Source organism: Labrus bergylta, chromosome 9 (assembly GCF_963930695.1).
Source record: "Labrus bergylta chromosome 9, fLabBer1.1, whole genome shotgun sequence".
In the NCBI taxonomy this organism is placed as follows: domain Eukaryota; kingdom Metazoa; phylum Chordata; class Actinopteri; order Labriformes; family Labridae; genus Labrus; species Labrus bergylta.
Genome location: NC_089203.1, coordinates 29,149,256 through 29,165,982, shown reverse-complemented (window position 1 = coordinate 29,165,982; position 16,727 = coordinate 29,149,256). Strand labels below are relative to the sequence as shown.

Here is a 16,727-nt window from a genome sequence, read left to right as displayed (position 1 = left end):
AAATACGTCGCTCCTGGCACAACAACTACTGGTTTTCATGTGCACGGGTGACAGCTGTTGCTGCACCTCCACATCTTACAATAACAGGAATTCAGTGGCGGTATTTATGCCTCAGTCTCGGTCGATAGTTCATTTTTGTCAGGCTAGACGGCTGATTCGTTTTCATTATTGAGATGTAGATGTTCTGTTTTCCCAGTTTATAATAGTGTTAACTTGATAAAAATAAAAACAGCACAGCATCAAGAGTCACTTGAGAATATCCCAGAGATCCTTAATCCCTGAGAATAAATATCTCCATGCCAGGCTCAGATATTAAGGGGTAAACATCCCATGGTAAATATCGAGGGAGAAGCTGTGGTCAAAGCCTCTCAGCCGGTGCAGATGGTCAGTCTGAAATATCTGCTAATGTGAGCAGTTTACAGATTAGGTTTTCACCTCCTGAACTGCCTCCAGACACGATCAGGGACTAAAGCTTCTAAGTGGACCAAGTTGAGGAAGCAAAAGAGGATTTTCTTTTTTGGAAATTGCAACCGTGGAGTTGGTGTGTAGACGATTTGAAGTTTAGAGCCCAGGTGCAAAAGCAGTGTGGCCTTGAACTGAAAAGCTAACGTGATGAAATGCACAGATGAACAGTTATGGGATAGCATCTCTCTCTCTCATACTCAGTATGTAGATCAGACGCCCCATGTGCAGAGGCCACAGTCCTCGTTGCAGTGGTCGCAGCCTCCACCCCTCCGGTCCCGGGGCCCGTTTAGTTGATTTACCCTCACACGGGAAAATCTGAGCTCCGGCTTCCAAAACAGCTGATAAGAGTTTGTCCAATCAACTCAGAGTAGGGTTCAGGTAGAGTTCAGAGCATGCATAGGGACTATAACAAGCCAATATTAACGGAGCTCCGATTAAATGATCACCATGGCAACAGGTATCAAAAAGAGGTCCTCGTACTTCACATGCTCCCGCCCAGGTTAGGGTCACAGACTCAGTTACCATAGTAACTGACTCAGACAGAGCTTAAGTTACCCCTCTGTCTCGGGTTTGAGTGACCTCCCTTTAGCCCCGTATCCACCAAGCGGTCCGGTTACAGTTCGGTTTGGCACGGTACCCATTTATTAAGGTTTCCACCGTCAAAAGTTGGGAATGGTGCCAAAAGTAGGGATCCATACCGTCCTACATTTTTGGTACCTTTCTGTTGGGATGCCAAGGGTACCAATCCGACCCTAAAGGGTCCCTTGTTTACAGTGTCCCATTTTTCTTCTTTGTTGAATTTAATTCATAGCGTGCTACACGGTGTTGGGCTGCTATGATGTCACAATATTACGTAGCTATCTTCATCTGGCTTACACTCTGATTACCAAATAAGTAATTATCGTACTGAACCAAACCGAACCGCTTTGTGGAAACGGGGCTTTTCTGAAACGGAAACCAGTCCTAGGGTTTGCACAAAACCTGCTTCCTGATTAGGGCCTCTGATGCTGTTTGGTGAAAATCTCTGTCTCTCACTCTGCACACTTCCCGTCTCTTTACATGTCATATCAAACGCCAGGCCATAAAATGCCCCCCCCCAAAAGAATCTCAGTCAAGTCTCACATTCCAATTTCTGTGATTTTCTGTAACTTTTCTGTTAAAAAGAGGAAAAAAGCAAGCAGCTGTGTCGCATTCATTAACACAATAATCCTAATAATGTCTCATAATCTGTCATGCTCTGTTTTTCTAATGCTGTGTTTTGGCTGTTTGTGATCCTCTAAACAGATAATCAGTGAAAATCCTCCTCATTTCAATCAGTGGGTGATGTTTACGGCGTTCATCCTTACCTATGCAGTAGCAGAGGATGATGGACAGAACCACGGCTATCCCCACGGCGATCAAGGCGGTGCACTTCCAGGAGCAATGTTTGGGGGACTTTTTGAACTTGAACGCCCCCCTGGACAGGCTGTTTCTGGGCAGAGGGCGCGCTGGTGTGGAGTAAACCGTCCCCGTCGCCATTGTGTAACCGGGGGCTGCTGCGCCGAAGAAGGGGGTCGTTCCTGTGCCCGTTTTAAAGAGAAAGTGCCTACAATGGAGGGGGGGGGGGGCAAGAACAAGGTATTAGTCGACAAACTGTGAGGAGCAAACAAAGTAACATGCCTGTTCTTTCCTACCGCTTACTGCACGTGGTCATGTTTGTGAAAACGGTCTAGAGCTGGACAAAGAAGACCATGATTAGTTCCAGTCTGCCCTGAAAGATCGCAGCTAGTTCGAAGTTAAAAAATGACACCCTACGATACTCGTAACTCCCGTGTGTATCTCTCTGCATGAGCAACAGGATTAAAGTCTGAGAATCAGTAAATCCTGACATTGGAAGAAGTGGACAAAAAGTATCTCATAAAAACAATCATCTCCCACTTGCCCTTTTACAACAGGGCCTTTTGCTAATAGCCCATTATACCTGGGGTAATTAAGAGGGTTTAATCAAATGCACTACGGAGTGATCGTCCTATTAACTTTTAAACCCCTCGTGAAAAGCTCTTAAGTAAATGAATTAAGCCCGGTTGCAACTCTTGCCACTACTTAGAGATTAATACCCAAATGCCTGCAGGCTGTCGGGAACAGCCAGGGAAAATTGCACAGATTGACCATGCATTGCAAATGTTCTTTGAATACACAGCTGAATAAGTTGCCTATTATGGACAAAACTAAATACAATATCCAGCGATTCATATTTAGTATTCTGTAGTTAAGAACTCCACTTGTTTTCAGTGATTGGATAACTTTCTTCAATTCCTCATAGGATATCGTGAGGAGAAAAATGCTTAATGCAACCTTGTTAATTAATAACACCAATAAAAACTTTATTCAGTCGAGGGTTTCTCTGCACGTACACTCCACTTAACACTCATTGTTTCGGACAAAAAATACACCTGAGAGTATCTGCCCCAGCCCCACCACGGTAATATATTTTAACTCTAACAGTTGGGGGTTAAGTACCTTAAGTAAGAGCATCTCAACATGAGCTGCATTAAGTGGAGCAAGCGCAACATGTTTACGTCCTCGTCCGGGTTTAGTCCTATTACAAAGAGAGCTGCTACAACAGAGAATTAAAGGAGACATATTGTGAGAAATCTATTTGTACAGTGTTTGTGAACATATATTTGGGTAACCTGAGAGTCTACTGACCCACAACATGTGAAATAAATCCATCCAGTCCTTTGTTTGTGGTCTGCATTAGTCTTACAACACAGAGAAAAATGCTCCGTTTCAAATGTGCTCTCCTTGTGATGTCACAGTGGGATTCTGGTAAATAAAAATCCCCTCCCCTCCCCTGGTATCTCCACCCATGGACTCCACCCCCAGCCTATAGCAAAACTTTTACGCAGGTCGGCCATTTTTATTCTCGCTACAGAGGACTGATGTCTACTGGGAAAACTCAGGTGGCGGGATCATTGCATTTAAAGAAACACACACACCAAAACGGAGCGTTCTGAGAGAGCTGGTTTATACAGGGTCACAAACCTCCTCTGGTGCTTGATTCATGTTATATTTTGAACAAAACACAGCACAGATGTTTCATTTAGACCACAGGGGACTGTTTGAAAAGGTGGAAGAGGGGGATACTATGTCCTGTTTAATACTTGAATATAGGTCGTACAAATGCAATTTTGAAGCCAAAGAAATGTGCATAAGATCATAGACTAATGTCTAGAAGAAGCTCCCGCCTTAACTCATGCTTGTTACATTTTCTGCTCAGTCTTCTGGTTTTTTTTGGACAGCCTTTTTTATGATCTATAGGCGATATATCCCAGAAGGAGTCGGTTGCCATGGTAACGGCTAATTTAAACACAGCAATAAACTAATAAAGCAGTATTTGCTCATTAATTATTTGTGTGGCATCTGTGAAGTCGCCGTGTAAGTTTTGTAAAGCCTTTTTTTCCCCTCTCTTTAAATCCTGACGGTGAATCGGTGGCACTAAAAGAAGCTCGGGGACGGCTAATTGGGCGAATAATCTGAAGCTGAGCTGTTAAAAGACTGAAAATCCATGTAGTGACACTTGGTAATCAGAGTGTTCCTGATTATTTGATTGGAGCGGGGGATGAACATGCTCTGGGGACGCTTGTTAGTGCACCTAAAACAGTTTCATTAAAAAATAATCCTCCTCTGGCTGGACTGAGCGCCGCTTTTCTGAAGACTGCAGACGAAAGCAAAAGAAGTCAATCAGATATCAGTATACCATCTAACAGATTTGTTTTACAAAGGACAAATTATAACCTACACCAGCATGCATCGCTCCTATTTCATCCCCGCCGCTGATATTTCAGCTGCTCCCTCTCTCCCACGAGGATATCTTTGTGCTGAAACCTCCTCTGATCAATTCTTGACAGAACAAATGTCAGATTCGGATCGTCTGGCTCCTCGATGCCGCGATTGACACGTGTGGTCATTGACAGTCAGGGATTCCATTTAAAGGTTACAGAGTGTCACCGCTGGAATTACAATGTTTTGTCCGTCTCACAACCTGGAGAAATTTAAGATTTGTTTTTTTCAATCTGAAACAATCTGTGCTGCTGCTGCGGCAGACTGTGTAATACACAGTTGGGTATGAATTGAGGTCAAAACTTTCACAACGTCTGAGGCGGCAGACGTGTCGTCAGACACACAGGCAAATAGACAGCGCTATCTGGGGAGTTAAGTGTAAGTTTGCAATCTGATGAGGCAGACAGAAAGGGGGGAGGTATGTGAGTTTATGTGTGTGTGTGTGTGTGTGTGTGTGTGTGTGTGTGTGTGTGTGTGTGTGTGTGTGTGGAGGCGTGTGTCCTCTATTTGAGGGAGGTGACAACATATTGGTTGCAAAAATGAAGTGAGACAGTTCCCCTGTAAATTAAAACCTCCAGTCTATCTGGGCTCTACATATCTGTATCACAGACTGTATAGAAAAATGGACGTTGTCTCATGGTTACAAATGTAAAGCCGATGGCGATGTGCTATAAGACAAGTACAATCCTCTAGTGACAAACAAGGCCTGTCATGTAAAACCAAATGACAATAATTTGTGGAAAAAATATCAAAAATGTATTATACTGTAAGCGAAATTGGCTCACCAGTAGGCATAAGGCCCGCCTATGCTCCGCCTTTTTGCCTGTTAATAGAGTGCCAATAAAGCAAGCTATATGTTTAGGAGTGTGGCTACATTTGACATAAAGGGAAATACAGTATGTATGCTCTCAATTGTAAAAAAAAAAAAGGTGGTTGTATGCTGTGTTAATGACAAGTGACAGCAGCCAATGAAATGAGCTGATATTTATAGTTGAAATGCGCATGTACTGTATGTCAAGTGATGTGTGTCATTAAAGTTTTTCTCCCTCCTGAGAGAGTGTGTCATGCAGAACCGATGCCCCACAGTGTGATTATTCCTCAGTTAATATTTTGGTCTATTGTTGGGGATGCATTCCAAGGGTCGTTGTGCAAACTGACTCTGCAAACCTTTGACATGATGGTGATGGGAAAAAAGGGGGGTACATAAACCTGTGGGTGAGGTTTGACAGTCTTTCATAAAGTCTATAAACACCGCTACAGGACGTTACCTTTGCCAACCTCAAACTGATCATGAAAGTAATGAAAAGGCTGTATAAATAAAGAAATGTAAATTAAGTGAGTAAACAAATCACAAAAAGCACATTTTGGTTGATAGAACAATCTGAATGCACATAATTACAGGAGACATATGGCACAGCGTGGGTGTTAAAATACAAGAGCGCTCGGCTGTGTCGCTGTCATTTATATCCCGTTTGCTTTGAATGACAAAGTGAAACTCAGAACTTGTCAGAATCTGTGTGAACGAGCGCCCGCCGAGACAAATCTCCACGCCGGACATTAAATTTTCACTCAGCGTTTAAAGTAATTCTGCCGCTGATGCTTTTTCATGACGCTCCCTTTTATTATTTTTTTTTGCTTTCCAAAGAGCAGACTGAAGGGGTCTAAAGATGAAATGCTGTTGGACATGATTAACAAACAGCAGACCAGTGTAAATGTCTGCAGCTATACACAGCGGATGACCGGCTGTAATTGATTACAGCCAGTGTGATGCAACAAGGCACATTACTATGCTAATCCAGTCAGCCCCAGTGATAGCACTGTGGTGTGCTGTGAGAGAGAGAGAGAGAGGGGGAGGAGAGACTGTGAGACGGGGAGAGCGAAACAGAGCAAATGAATGGCTTGTGTGCGCCGGCGTGATCTCAGTGTGTCTGCGTGCACGCCTTGTCTGTCCCATTCAGAAAGCCCGCTTACACAAAAAGCAGCAGAAGCCTGCTCTCCTCTGCTCTCACCACACTGCTTGTCATCAGGATGACATTTGAAAACATCCTCACAGAGGACAAAAAGACTAAAACAGGGAGTGGGTGGATTTGTCTGCGGCTAAGCTCCAGCTGGAGGGGTGAGAATGCACACTAGAAACAATGCAAATCGGCGCCCTCAGAATTTGTAATCTGTCTATTAGCCGCCATCCTGCGTTAGCATTAGCATTTCAAGGTGAGAGCTGGAATAATCAGGGTGCGTTTAATCCATGGTCGTGAAAAAAAGGACTACAGATGTGGCAGGCATTGCGTTGTTTCTTTTTTGTTTTTGTACACTTGCTGCCGTCCACGTCGCTCTGCCCCAGATCACCACCCCTCTCAGCAGGGGGGCTTTTCTGCTAGCGGGTGCTATTCTGGTACAGCTAGCTCTGCGCCCATGTGATGGTATTTCAGCACCCACGGGGGGGAGGAAATCAGCGAGGTGCCATCTTGAGAGCGCTCAGATTTGTTTGCACATAGAATTTGCTATATTTAACGAGTTTGATTAGGTTTGGCTGTAATGTGAGCTCAGCTCTTATGTGCATACATTAAAAGATGATCTCTGGAAGCAAACTCTGAGACAGTTACTCTGCAGCTTAATCTTCAGAGAGAAGTGTGATGAGGAAACGTTCCGCTATATTAAACGCTAGTGTGTTTTAGCTTCTGTAATGTATAAGGACCTGCTCTGTGTAGACCAGCCATCCCCTTGTTCAGGAATGCCTTTTACAATCGGCTGCCAATAATCATCTGGAACAGATGCACTGAACACTGCTAGCGGTTCATACAGTAGCCTTTAAATAAGAGGAAAATATTGCAGAATTCTGGAATCGTCACAGATATGTGTGCTTGGCACTTAATGTTGATGTTGGCAAAATAAATAAAAAAAGAAGGAAAGAAAAAAAATCGAACGTTTTGAGGATTAGCACTTTGTCTTCACCGCCATCCTCTTTGGCAGGTAACCAAACGCTCGCTGCAGCTCCTTTCTATTCCAGAAGGCTGGCTTGGGCTGCTTTCTTACACATGACTAATCAGTCCTGGTGCGATCCTGACACCGTGGCTGCTCTACAAGGAAAGAAAAAGTTCAATTTTCCTCGTCTGATGTGAAGCATGACTGTCTGACTCATGATTTACATGTGCATCCCACGCAAACAACTACACACTCCCACACACACACATCTGAATCCTGCTTGGATTACCCTCTGCTATTCTTTTTTTTTAAGCCCCCGCGAACAATCCCCAACACATCTTCCATCAGGAAAGCGCACTGTCTGAGAGAGACCGCGGCACATGATGATTTTGGAGCGGAGGCATAATTTGATTTCAGCAAAGGACTCCCCTGACACATGAATCCAATGAGGATTGACAGAACATTTATAACCTGCTACGTGTGGCTGGGCAGGGCCTTCAAAAAGACTCATTTTTGAAATGTCACAACGCCTCTTCTACCTGAATCTCATTGAAGCCAAGTGGAAAAAAAGAAACAAAAAAAAACCGCTGAAGTGGGCTCCAAAGGACATCCATATGTAAGAGCATACGTCCAAGTGAATCTGATCCGGTGGAGCACTTATAGAGCGTATTATAGGTTGTGCCATAAAAGGTGTCAGAAATGTAGATTTCACACATCCTTAGTGAGGTGTATGTCAAACAAAGGATTCAGAACTGCTCCAGAATAATTACCGTATATGTGGATCGGTCTCTTAAGGGGCCGTGGCAATTCACATTATAATGAAATTCAACGGAATATTGCTAATTGAAAATATCAGAAAAATCTATTTCAGAGAAGCCAAGTGGTAAGTAAAGGGGAAACCATGAGGGGGTTTATTAAAAGCACTCCACACACTAAAGATCTGAACGTCTCCGCGGCGCTCGAGAACGGCAATGAAACAGCAAGCGGCATCACGGCTCCGTCGCCGACTAATTGAGCCCTCTGAATGGAGTGGACTTACAGGGAGCAATAAAGCGGAACAAAAGCTGAAGGAGGATTTTCATGGCATCATCTGATGTGTCAAGGCAGCGAGGCTGGTGGTGACGCAGAACTGTGCAATGGACAATGATTGATCTGATGTCTTCTGTCTGATCAAGACGTCTGGGTGTTTGTAAGGTCGATGCAAAAAGTCAAATCTTTATCGAGAGATAATATACACACTTACAGAAAATTTTGATGTGAAAGCAAACAGACATATTTTTCCTGCTAACCTCCTAGTAGATTTTCCGCTTGAAGTCGGGGCGAGCAAATGAGAGAACGTAATATATTCAGGAAAATTCACAGTGGGCCAATCGGAGGGGGCGATGGCGTTTCTGTCCTGTTTCCAGCGAGAAACTGGTGCACAACCTTGTACTATCTCTCTGTGCATGTACACTGTCAGAATAAAGGGGCTAAATTTGTACCTTTAGGGGTCCAAGAAGTCGTCGCTGGGGCAGTGCCCTCAAAGGTACGCCCGTTGTACCCCGTCAAACAGTGAAATGAGGATTATAAGAGGAAACAGTCAGTCAGGAGTGCATGTGGCTTAAAGTAAATGATGCTTGCTGAAACATTGCTTCTAAGATGTAGAAACAAAATGTTAATCTGGATTTGTCAGGTGAGTGTGACTTATATTAACTGTGATATTTTTGAATAGAAATTAGACAATGCACTTTCAAAGATTTGAGTTTCTGCAGTATTTTGGATGAAATTCATTTTTTAAGAAACGTGTAAATGAAGCTGCAAATCCTTTCCAATTTTCACTCTTTCATTTTGTTACACGCTTTCATTGTTTTTACTTAAACAATAAACGCTGTAATGTCTGATTTGTTCATCATTGTCAGTTTTTTAAAAGAGCTGTAAATTAACGCCCTGACACATTTGCTTGATCTCGACTTAACGAGCCAAAAAACTAAACTTGGTGTCCGACCACAGCTTTGACGGAAGGATCACAGTGACATCACACTCCGTATCATAATGAGCCGTGGGTACAGAAGCAGCGACTGAGTGCTGCACTTCACTCGTTTAAAAAAAGAACACTGAAAGCTTTTTCACAGTGCAAGCTCGTTGGTACCGAGGCCAAATTAGTGTGCTCGTGCTTTGAAGACCGACACTTTTATGGGAGGCTACACACACATAATTTATTACGGCTAATTGCTGTAAAAGTAGCTAATGCAGGCGAATGAGTACTTTATTTTCAAGGGGGGTCGAGTCACAGGAAATATATTACACAAGATTATAGAATTATCATTTTGATTTGATTTGACAGTTTCTTTTTGTTTTAATCAACCGCCTTGTATGGAATAATTCAGCGTCTGTACATGTGAAACTATTCCACTGTGCTGCATATGAAATCAAATCAATGGGAGTCGACTCAGAAGGAATCCACTTCCCACCTATACGAGTCAGGACATCGCTGGGTCAAAACCCCCTGAAGGGAACCTAATAAATACTTTCTGCAGCTTCTGTTTACATTTCCCAACCTGGTGGTTTTCTTTGACATGTGCAATTATGTGGTGGACCGGGTCTTCGCTTTTGGCCTCGCTGGTTTTCGCAGCAGCCCCCCTGTTCCCACCCACTGACAAAGCACTTGATTTAGAGTCCACTGTGGTGATAGTGATTTATGCCTCGTCTGATGATAGGTGTGCACATATTGTTTTGTCGATACGGGGGCTAAGACAGCTCAAGGTCACTGCGCGGTTAGTATTCAATCACTGCATCTTCCCCCAGAAAGTGAAACTGTCACCGCGCATCCCGATTGATTCAGTCAGATCATAAGAGGTTGTTACTGCATGCTGCCACCGAAACAAATTCAAAGTTTACATTCGTCGCAACCTTTAGAAAAAAAGGGAACACGGAGGCAGGGAGGTATCCGGCTAGAATGCAATCATCTACTGGAGGCCGTTTCTGAGTCACAGCGCAATGTGGCACACTTCATTAGCCAGGATATTCTGAGCCTGCTGATTAAGAGAGATGTTACTGATGTTTCAGGAGGGAAAACTTGGCACCAGCTCTTATGACAAAGTGCTATCTTGCACAGCATTTTTTTTTGATGTAACACACATTCTGCTAACCAAGTTTCCTGATTAACTTATAGCCTCTCTTATTGAACTGGCAAGCTCTCGGGTAGTCGCATATTTCACTCTCATCATCTGCTCTGCTGCTTTCTGTATGTGTTATTCAGTAATCAAGACTCTGTTGAAGGTGCACATAAAAAAGCAAGAAAAATAAACCCATGAACACTTTGTTGTTGTTGTGTTCTAAACAGAGGAGAAACAATGACCGTATTTATCAAACTCAGCGGGAGCCAGATTATGCCGTGCACAATTTGAGTAATCATAATGTGCTGTGATAAAATGAGGGCAGAAATCAACCAGACTTAAATACCTTAAAACATAGAGTGAATTATTATTTTATTATCCACTCAGGTTTAAAGGAGTAGAATTAAAAACATGAATGAATCATCAGATGGTGAACATTTGAGAGGCCCCCACACATGATGACGGTCTGTACCTACAGTGTGTAGAGAGCAGTGATATGACCAGAACAGACCATCACACACTAACACACTGGTTCCCAACCTGTTTTGGCTTGTGACTCCACTTTGACTTAAAAAACTCTGATGACCCCAGACATCCAAAACACAAACAACTTTTTGCTAAAATTATTAAAATGCCAATCATGTGGTATTTTTCTCTAGATTTTGTTGCAGGTAAACATAAATTTAAGAACACATTTTGGCTATTTCAGGAGTATTTTTGTGGCCGGGGCGATGAGATTGGTGCACAAAGGGAGGATTTTATTACCCTCTGTGTACGATGTGTACAGCCAGGTGAGCGTGTATTTACAAGGCTGGAAATGAATGCATGATTGTTCTTTTTAAAGTCTTTATATGTGATTTTTCACACTTAAATATAATAGAAATCAAGTATCTCCTCTGAAAATAACTCTGAGTCATGACTGTCTACAATGGTTGTAACACCCGAGTCCCACTGTCTGTGATGCTTTCAGAGTTTTCAGAGTCCTATCTTCACTTTGTTTACATCGCCAGGACGGCCGGCTGACTCCTCCCCTCATGTATAAAAGTTGTTTAATTGAGGGACTAGAGAAAAGAAGAACAACATACTGTACTCACTGCTTAACTGTGTTTCTAGATCACGCTCATTTCAGGTAAATTTACATGCAGTGTGAAGATACCAGCAGAATAAAGATCACTAGCATTAGCATGCTAACACAACAATGCAGCGCGAGTTGTTTTGGTTTCATGCTGGTGCTCAAGGGCGACATCTGCTGGATCAACAAATCCTATATAAAGCCTTTAAGCATGGGCTATAACTCACAGCTTATATTTTCTTTTACTCAAGAATAAGAAATTTCAGAGGAACAAACTTGAATTCCACGCGACCCTATTTGGGGACGGGACCCCGTGGTTGGGAAAGCCTGCACCAACAGATTACATTCATGAACCATCAGAGTGCAGTCTGTCAACACTGGACGTCCCGCAGCATTTTTTTTGGAACACATCAGATGACTTTTGGCACACCTCAAACCACAAAAAAGTCTGAGAAGATAATCTGTAGAACATCAAAGCATCTGGACTTTGCTTACTTTTGTCTGAAGGGGGATCGGGGCCCAAAATCAGCCGGATTATCTGTTAGTGTGAACCCTATTTAAGGCAGCTGAGACTCTTTGTCCACCTGCATGAAACCTTTACATGTCATACTTATGATGATGGTGTGGGTCATGTTTGTCAAATGAATAAATAAATAAATGACTCCTGGCTCAGTAAAAAAAATAAATATCTGATGTCTGAAAGACACAACAAGCCGACCAGCGGAATAATATGATATATAATAAAGATTTGTGGTAGAAAAAATGTCGCAGAAAAGTGGAGAAGTTGCAAAATGTAGATAGATCGCTCATTTCCTCATGCACAGGCAGGATTTCCCAGCATGCATCAGCAATTGCACACCCTTTATTCCCATTATTTAAATCAAAACAAACAGAAAACCGGAAAGAATGCAAACAAAAAAAATAAAAAATCACGAGTGCCTAAAAAAACGCAAAACAGCTCTCTTTTCGATCGTTAGGCCTTTCAAATTTATACCCTGTTTTTGTCTTTGATATAAATGTTAAAACATCTCTTGATGTAGTTGTGATGTTATCCGAAGACTAAGCTGGAAGAAAACTCCTAAACAGAAGCTAATTAATTTCACCTCGTTCTGTTTTCCGAGTCATCGAAAAATAGCTTCATAAACGCACCTGGAGCTTAATTTCTCCCCGCTCTGCTGTAGGTCATCATGGGTCACTCACCTGCTCTCCAGGGCCACATTGCTGCCCAGGACCCAGCTGTCCTGCAGCTGGACGCATTCCGCCGTACTTTGCAAGTCGGCCGCCAGGCCGGCTGTGGGGGGTGGGCTCGGGCTCCTCTGATTGGCCAGTGAGCTGCGGCTCAGGGACGTGATGGACGGGTGCTGCTTGTGCGGGGGCGGTGCCGGTGGGAGAGGTGGTGGCCCTGGCTGAGTAGATAGATGGTCACCTGGATGTGGAGCAGAGAGAATCAGACATTAGAATCAAATGCTGAAAACAGCTCCGGTGATTCACGTTTCAGACTGGATCGTGAAGAAGCAGCAGATGGAGGGGATTATACATCTGCCTTGCATGTTACATGTGAAAGCATACAGGCACCTAACAGATGCAGAAAAGTAAATACAACCAAGAGCAAGTCATTAAGATGAGATGCAACCACTGCAAAAAAAGAAGGAAAATAAGTGCCGATTTTTATGACCACACACATAATAATTGTCGCAAAACGCCACCCGGCTGACAGTTGGGTTCTCTTAAACAGAAGGTCACTTAGAGAGGCAGCTGTTCCTTTATGGGCGCTTAACGCAATGTTTCACGTTTGATTACAGCCAGAGAAGACTCTCAAATAACTAATGACCAGAACATCCATTAGAGCTCTGAGAGAACAGGTTTTCCAATTTCACACAAAGCTGTGTAATTGGCCCCCAGAATGGCATGTGGTGATTATCTATCCATCTTCCCTGTTTAAAAGGTAAAAACCCACAGTGCTGACAATTCTGATTTGCTCCAATGAGCCCCAAATGGGTGTCGTCTTTCTTGCCTTACAGAGCCTTGGAGAAGATTGAGAAAAGCTGCGTCTTTTAGGAGCTGTTGTTTTTTGCATTGACAGCATGATTTAAAAAAAAAAAAAAAGCCTAAAGGAGTTGCATGTGGAGCATATGAAGACCGGAGGATGTTTCTGTTGCAGGATTTAACCTTTACTTTCTGAGAAGCACATAAAGACCTTGTGGCTTATATTCCGTGGATCAAAATGTGCTTTGTGCGACTTGCTAGACGGGATAATTTAATTGAAAGGACACCAGTCTGTGTTTTGAAGAGATTTTAACGACTGTGCAGGTTTTGTCCTTGCCTGTGTGTGCCTTCACTTCTCACTGTGCCCTTCTGTGCATAAAATGAGATGTTCAGTGCAGAAAGACGAGCCTTAGCTTTACTTCCTCGGTGGAAAGAGAAAAACATTGAGTCCATTCAGAGCTGGGGAATCATTTCCAGCACTTTGAGGCACAAACCTTCAGGCTACTCGACATACATGCAGGCTACTGGAAAGACTGAAAGATTGCTTCTCTTATTCTCTTACATTCAAATTAGAAATGCATTAGAGGTATAAAAGGAACGCTGTAATGGGAAGTATTACTAAGAGTTAAACTCATCTCCCTGAATTAATTGCAAGTGAAGCGGCTGCTGAGATAAAGTTTTGCATGGAGGCATTGTTTTTATAGAAGAGTATATTTTATAAAGAATGAATCAGGAGTGCAAAGCGTGCACTCAGTTCTGATGCAAGGGGCCAATCTAAGATGAATTAATTTAAGTTTGACCATGACAAATCAAATGTGATCCTCTTATAAAGCTCTAACACCACCTTGGGCCAGGGAAAGAGTCCTAAAACAATTCCTGGATTAACTGCAATCAACTGCGATATTGGCGTTTGAAAAATATAAGGCTGCCATGACTTAGTGATAATGAATACAAGGCACCCCCACTCATCTCCTGGGCTAGACTGTGAGCCCTATTAGAAATTGTGCTAAGTAGGCTAATAGAAATGTGGATTATCTACCGCCACTGGCTGGTTTAACTTCACCTCTGGGTCTCATTCCACTGTATGAGCCCGAAGCTCCACTTCACTCTCCGGCGGTAGCGTTTTTCATATATCAGCGATTGCTACTGCTGCAACGAGGCAGTGTCAACGAGGGGGTACAGAGGGGGGAAATGAAGCAGATGGATTCTGGAGAACACAAAATGGTACAGCACGGTGGTAAGTGGACTATTTTTAGAAGGGATTTCTTTAGAAGAACTGGTATTTGTTTTATTCACTTGTGGAAAAAAGCCCAGAGCAAGTGCTACATGTATTTCGAGATAATAAGTAGACATAGCTGCTTGGCGTCAATAGAGAAACCAGTGCAAGGTATCTGAACCCTCTTTTCCAAACGGCCAGCAGGGGAAACAAGAGGGAAAAATGAGTGTACTAACATGCAACAATTGGAGAAATATTACCTCAGTAAACTGTTTCAAATGACTTTAATGTCTCTATTGTTAGTTTTTAAGTCCTGTTCAAGCTGCATGTTGTTTATGTTTTAAATTACAGTTCAACTTAAAGGAAATGACTTTTAGAGAAAGTTATGACTACCTCATGATGAACAAAGTCCGACCAGTCAACAGGTTAAAAACTATTTTCTATAACAGCTGTGTCTCAATTCAGGGAATGCATTCTTCAAAAGTCGCATTTTAAGAGTGATCGCAGCACATGGGTGTTTCAAAGGCTCCTTTAAACATCCCCAACAAATGCATCCTACTTTTTTTCCCAGGCCAAAAAGGATGCAATCACTTCATCCTTCAGGGCAACAAAATATACTGAAATATGTGTGCCAATTTATGCAAAATGGCGACCTTTCAAGTGGCCGATGACGACCTGTTTGAAGAAGTTTTTGGTAAACTTTGACATGTCTTTAAAATAGCAGGTAAGTTGACATTGGTTATGTTAGCTAGTTCCAGTGCTGCCATCTAGGTTGCTAGGTGTCTGGTAATAAAACGCTAGGGGAGGAACAGCTGGTGACACAAACAGGAAGTAATCTGTAGACCAGACCAAGGATACCTGAATTGGGATACTGCTAGTCTGTTGTCCAAATATGGTTGCTGCTGTTTGTAACGAAACAAAGATGGCCACCATCACAATGGCAAACTAAAGCCTAAAAAGTATTAAATAAACCAAACAGCTGAAAGAGGAACCTTCTCCTTTTCATGGCTTATGAAATAAAATGAGTTTTCAGCTGAGATTATTACTGCAGAAACCTCTTCATAACTCTCAAAAAACATCCCTCTTCTGTTAAGTACATAAATACAGCTGTCCTTATTCTCCTGTACAAATATCATCTTATTATCACACCCACATATGCCGTGGTGAATCCTGGTAAACAATCTGCCCTGCTCCCATAAGGCATTACAAACAAAGACACATGACGCATCTCTCACAATCTCTATCCATTTATCTTCATGTCTCCACATTGATCTATCGGCCTGCAGTGAAAGTCAACATCTTGATTGCCCTTGTTTGGATTTCTGGCTGTACAGCAGCAGCACGGCTCGCACTGAGGATATGCAGCATGCTGTACACAAACTTCAAACTCGTAAAAATACAAACATGCTGCAGGTGCATTAAAACTGTTGGGAAACGTGTAAATACAGCCAGTACAACGCTCTCACTGTTTCAGATTTTCAGGCCAATTGTTCATCGGTTTCTGATGAATCGACGTGTTAGAAGGTTTGCTGAACTGTAACACTGAATGAACTGTAACACTGAATGAACTGTGTGGGATTTTTTTTTTTTTTTTTTTTTTTTTGGGTGACAGCACATCCTGAGCATGACGTTCTCGAAACCCAAAATCCCAACAAAACCTTCAAAGGCGTTAGGATTTGACATGCAGCAAATCTGACTGCATAATCCCACAATGAACCGGGGGAACATAAAACCCCCCTGAACATGAACTGAATTAAACCTGCTGCATGCATACTTTGCAAAAAAAAAAAAAGAGCACAAAGCTGCTGATGTAAATAAGGTCTTCTATTAGAAAATGCTGCATTGAGTACTCTTGACAAGCGATGAAATGAAACAGCCAATCACTTTTGGATTTGAGTGACGCTAAAGAGGCCAAACAAAAGTGGAACTACTCAAAAATAATTCTGATAGCACAATGCTGTAAGACAGAGGAGAGCTCCAGAAAGAAACAGGGTTGCTATGCTTAAATCATCGGATGTTTTCTCAACCATTCAGGAGCCTTTAAAAGTCGCTGCTTCAAAACATGCAAAACAAATATGGCAACATTTAGATGACAGAAGAGCTAAAATCCAAAATGGCGTCTCTTTAACCTTTTCATTACCTACGTTTA

General features: G+C 42.6%; 1 protein-coding gene across 7 annotated transcripts in view; it reads right to left on the bottom strand.

Moving 5' to 3' along the window:
* si:dkey-237h12.3 (teneurin-3) overlaps window positions 1-16,727 on the bottom strand; it is a 182,805-nt gene that overhangs the window by 89,368 nt on the left and 76,710 nt on the right. For all 7 annotated transcript variants that reach the window (XM_020645072.3, XM_065958446.1, XM_065958447.1 and 4 more), the window contains 2 exons: window positions 12,577-12,802; window positions 1,812-2,050 (listed from right to left, as the gene is read on the bottom strand). In XM_020645072.3, coding sequence (XP_020500728.2) covers window positions 1,812-2,050; window positions 12,577-12,802 — 465 coding nt within the window. The remainder of the gene's footprint in view (window positions 1-1,811; window positions 2,051-12,576; window positions 12,803-16,727) is intronic.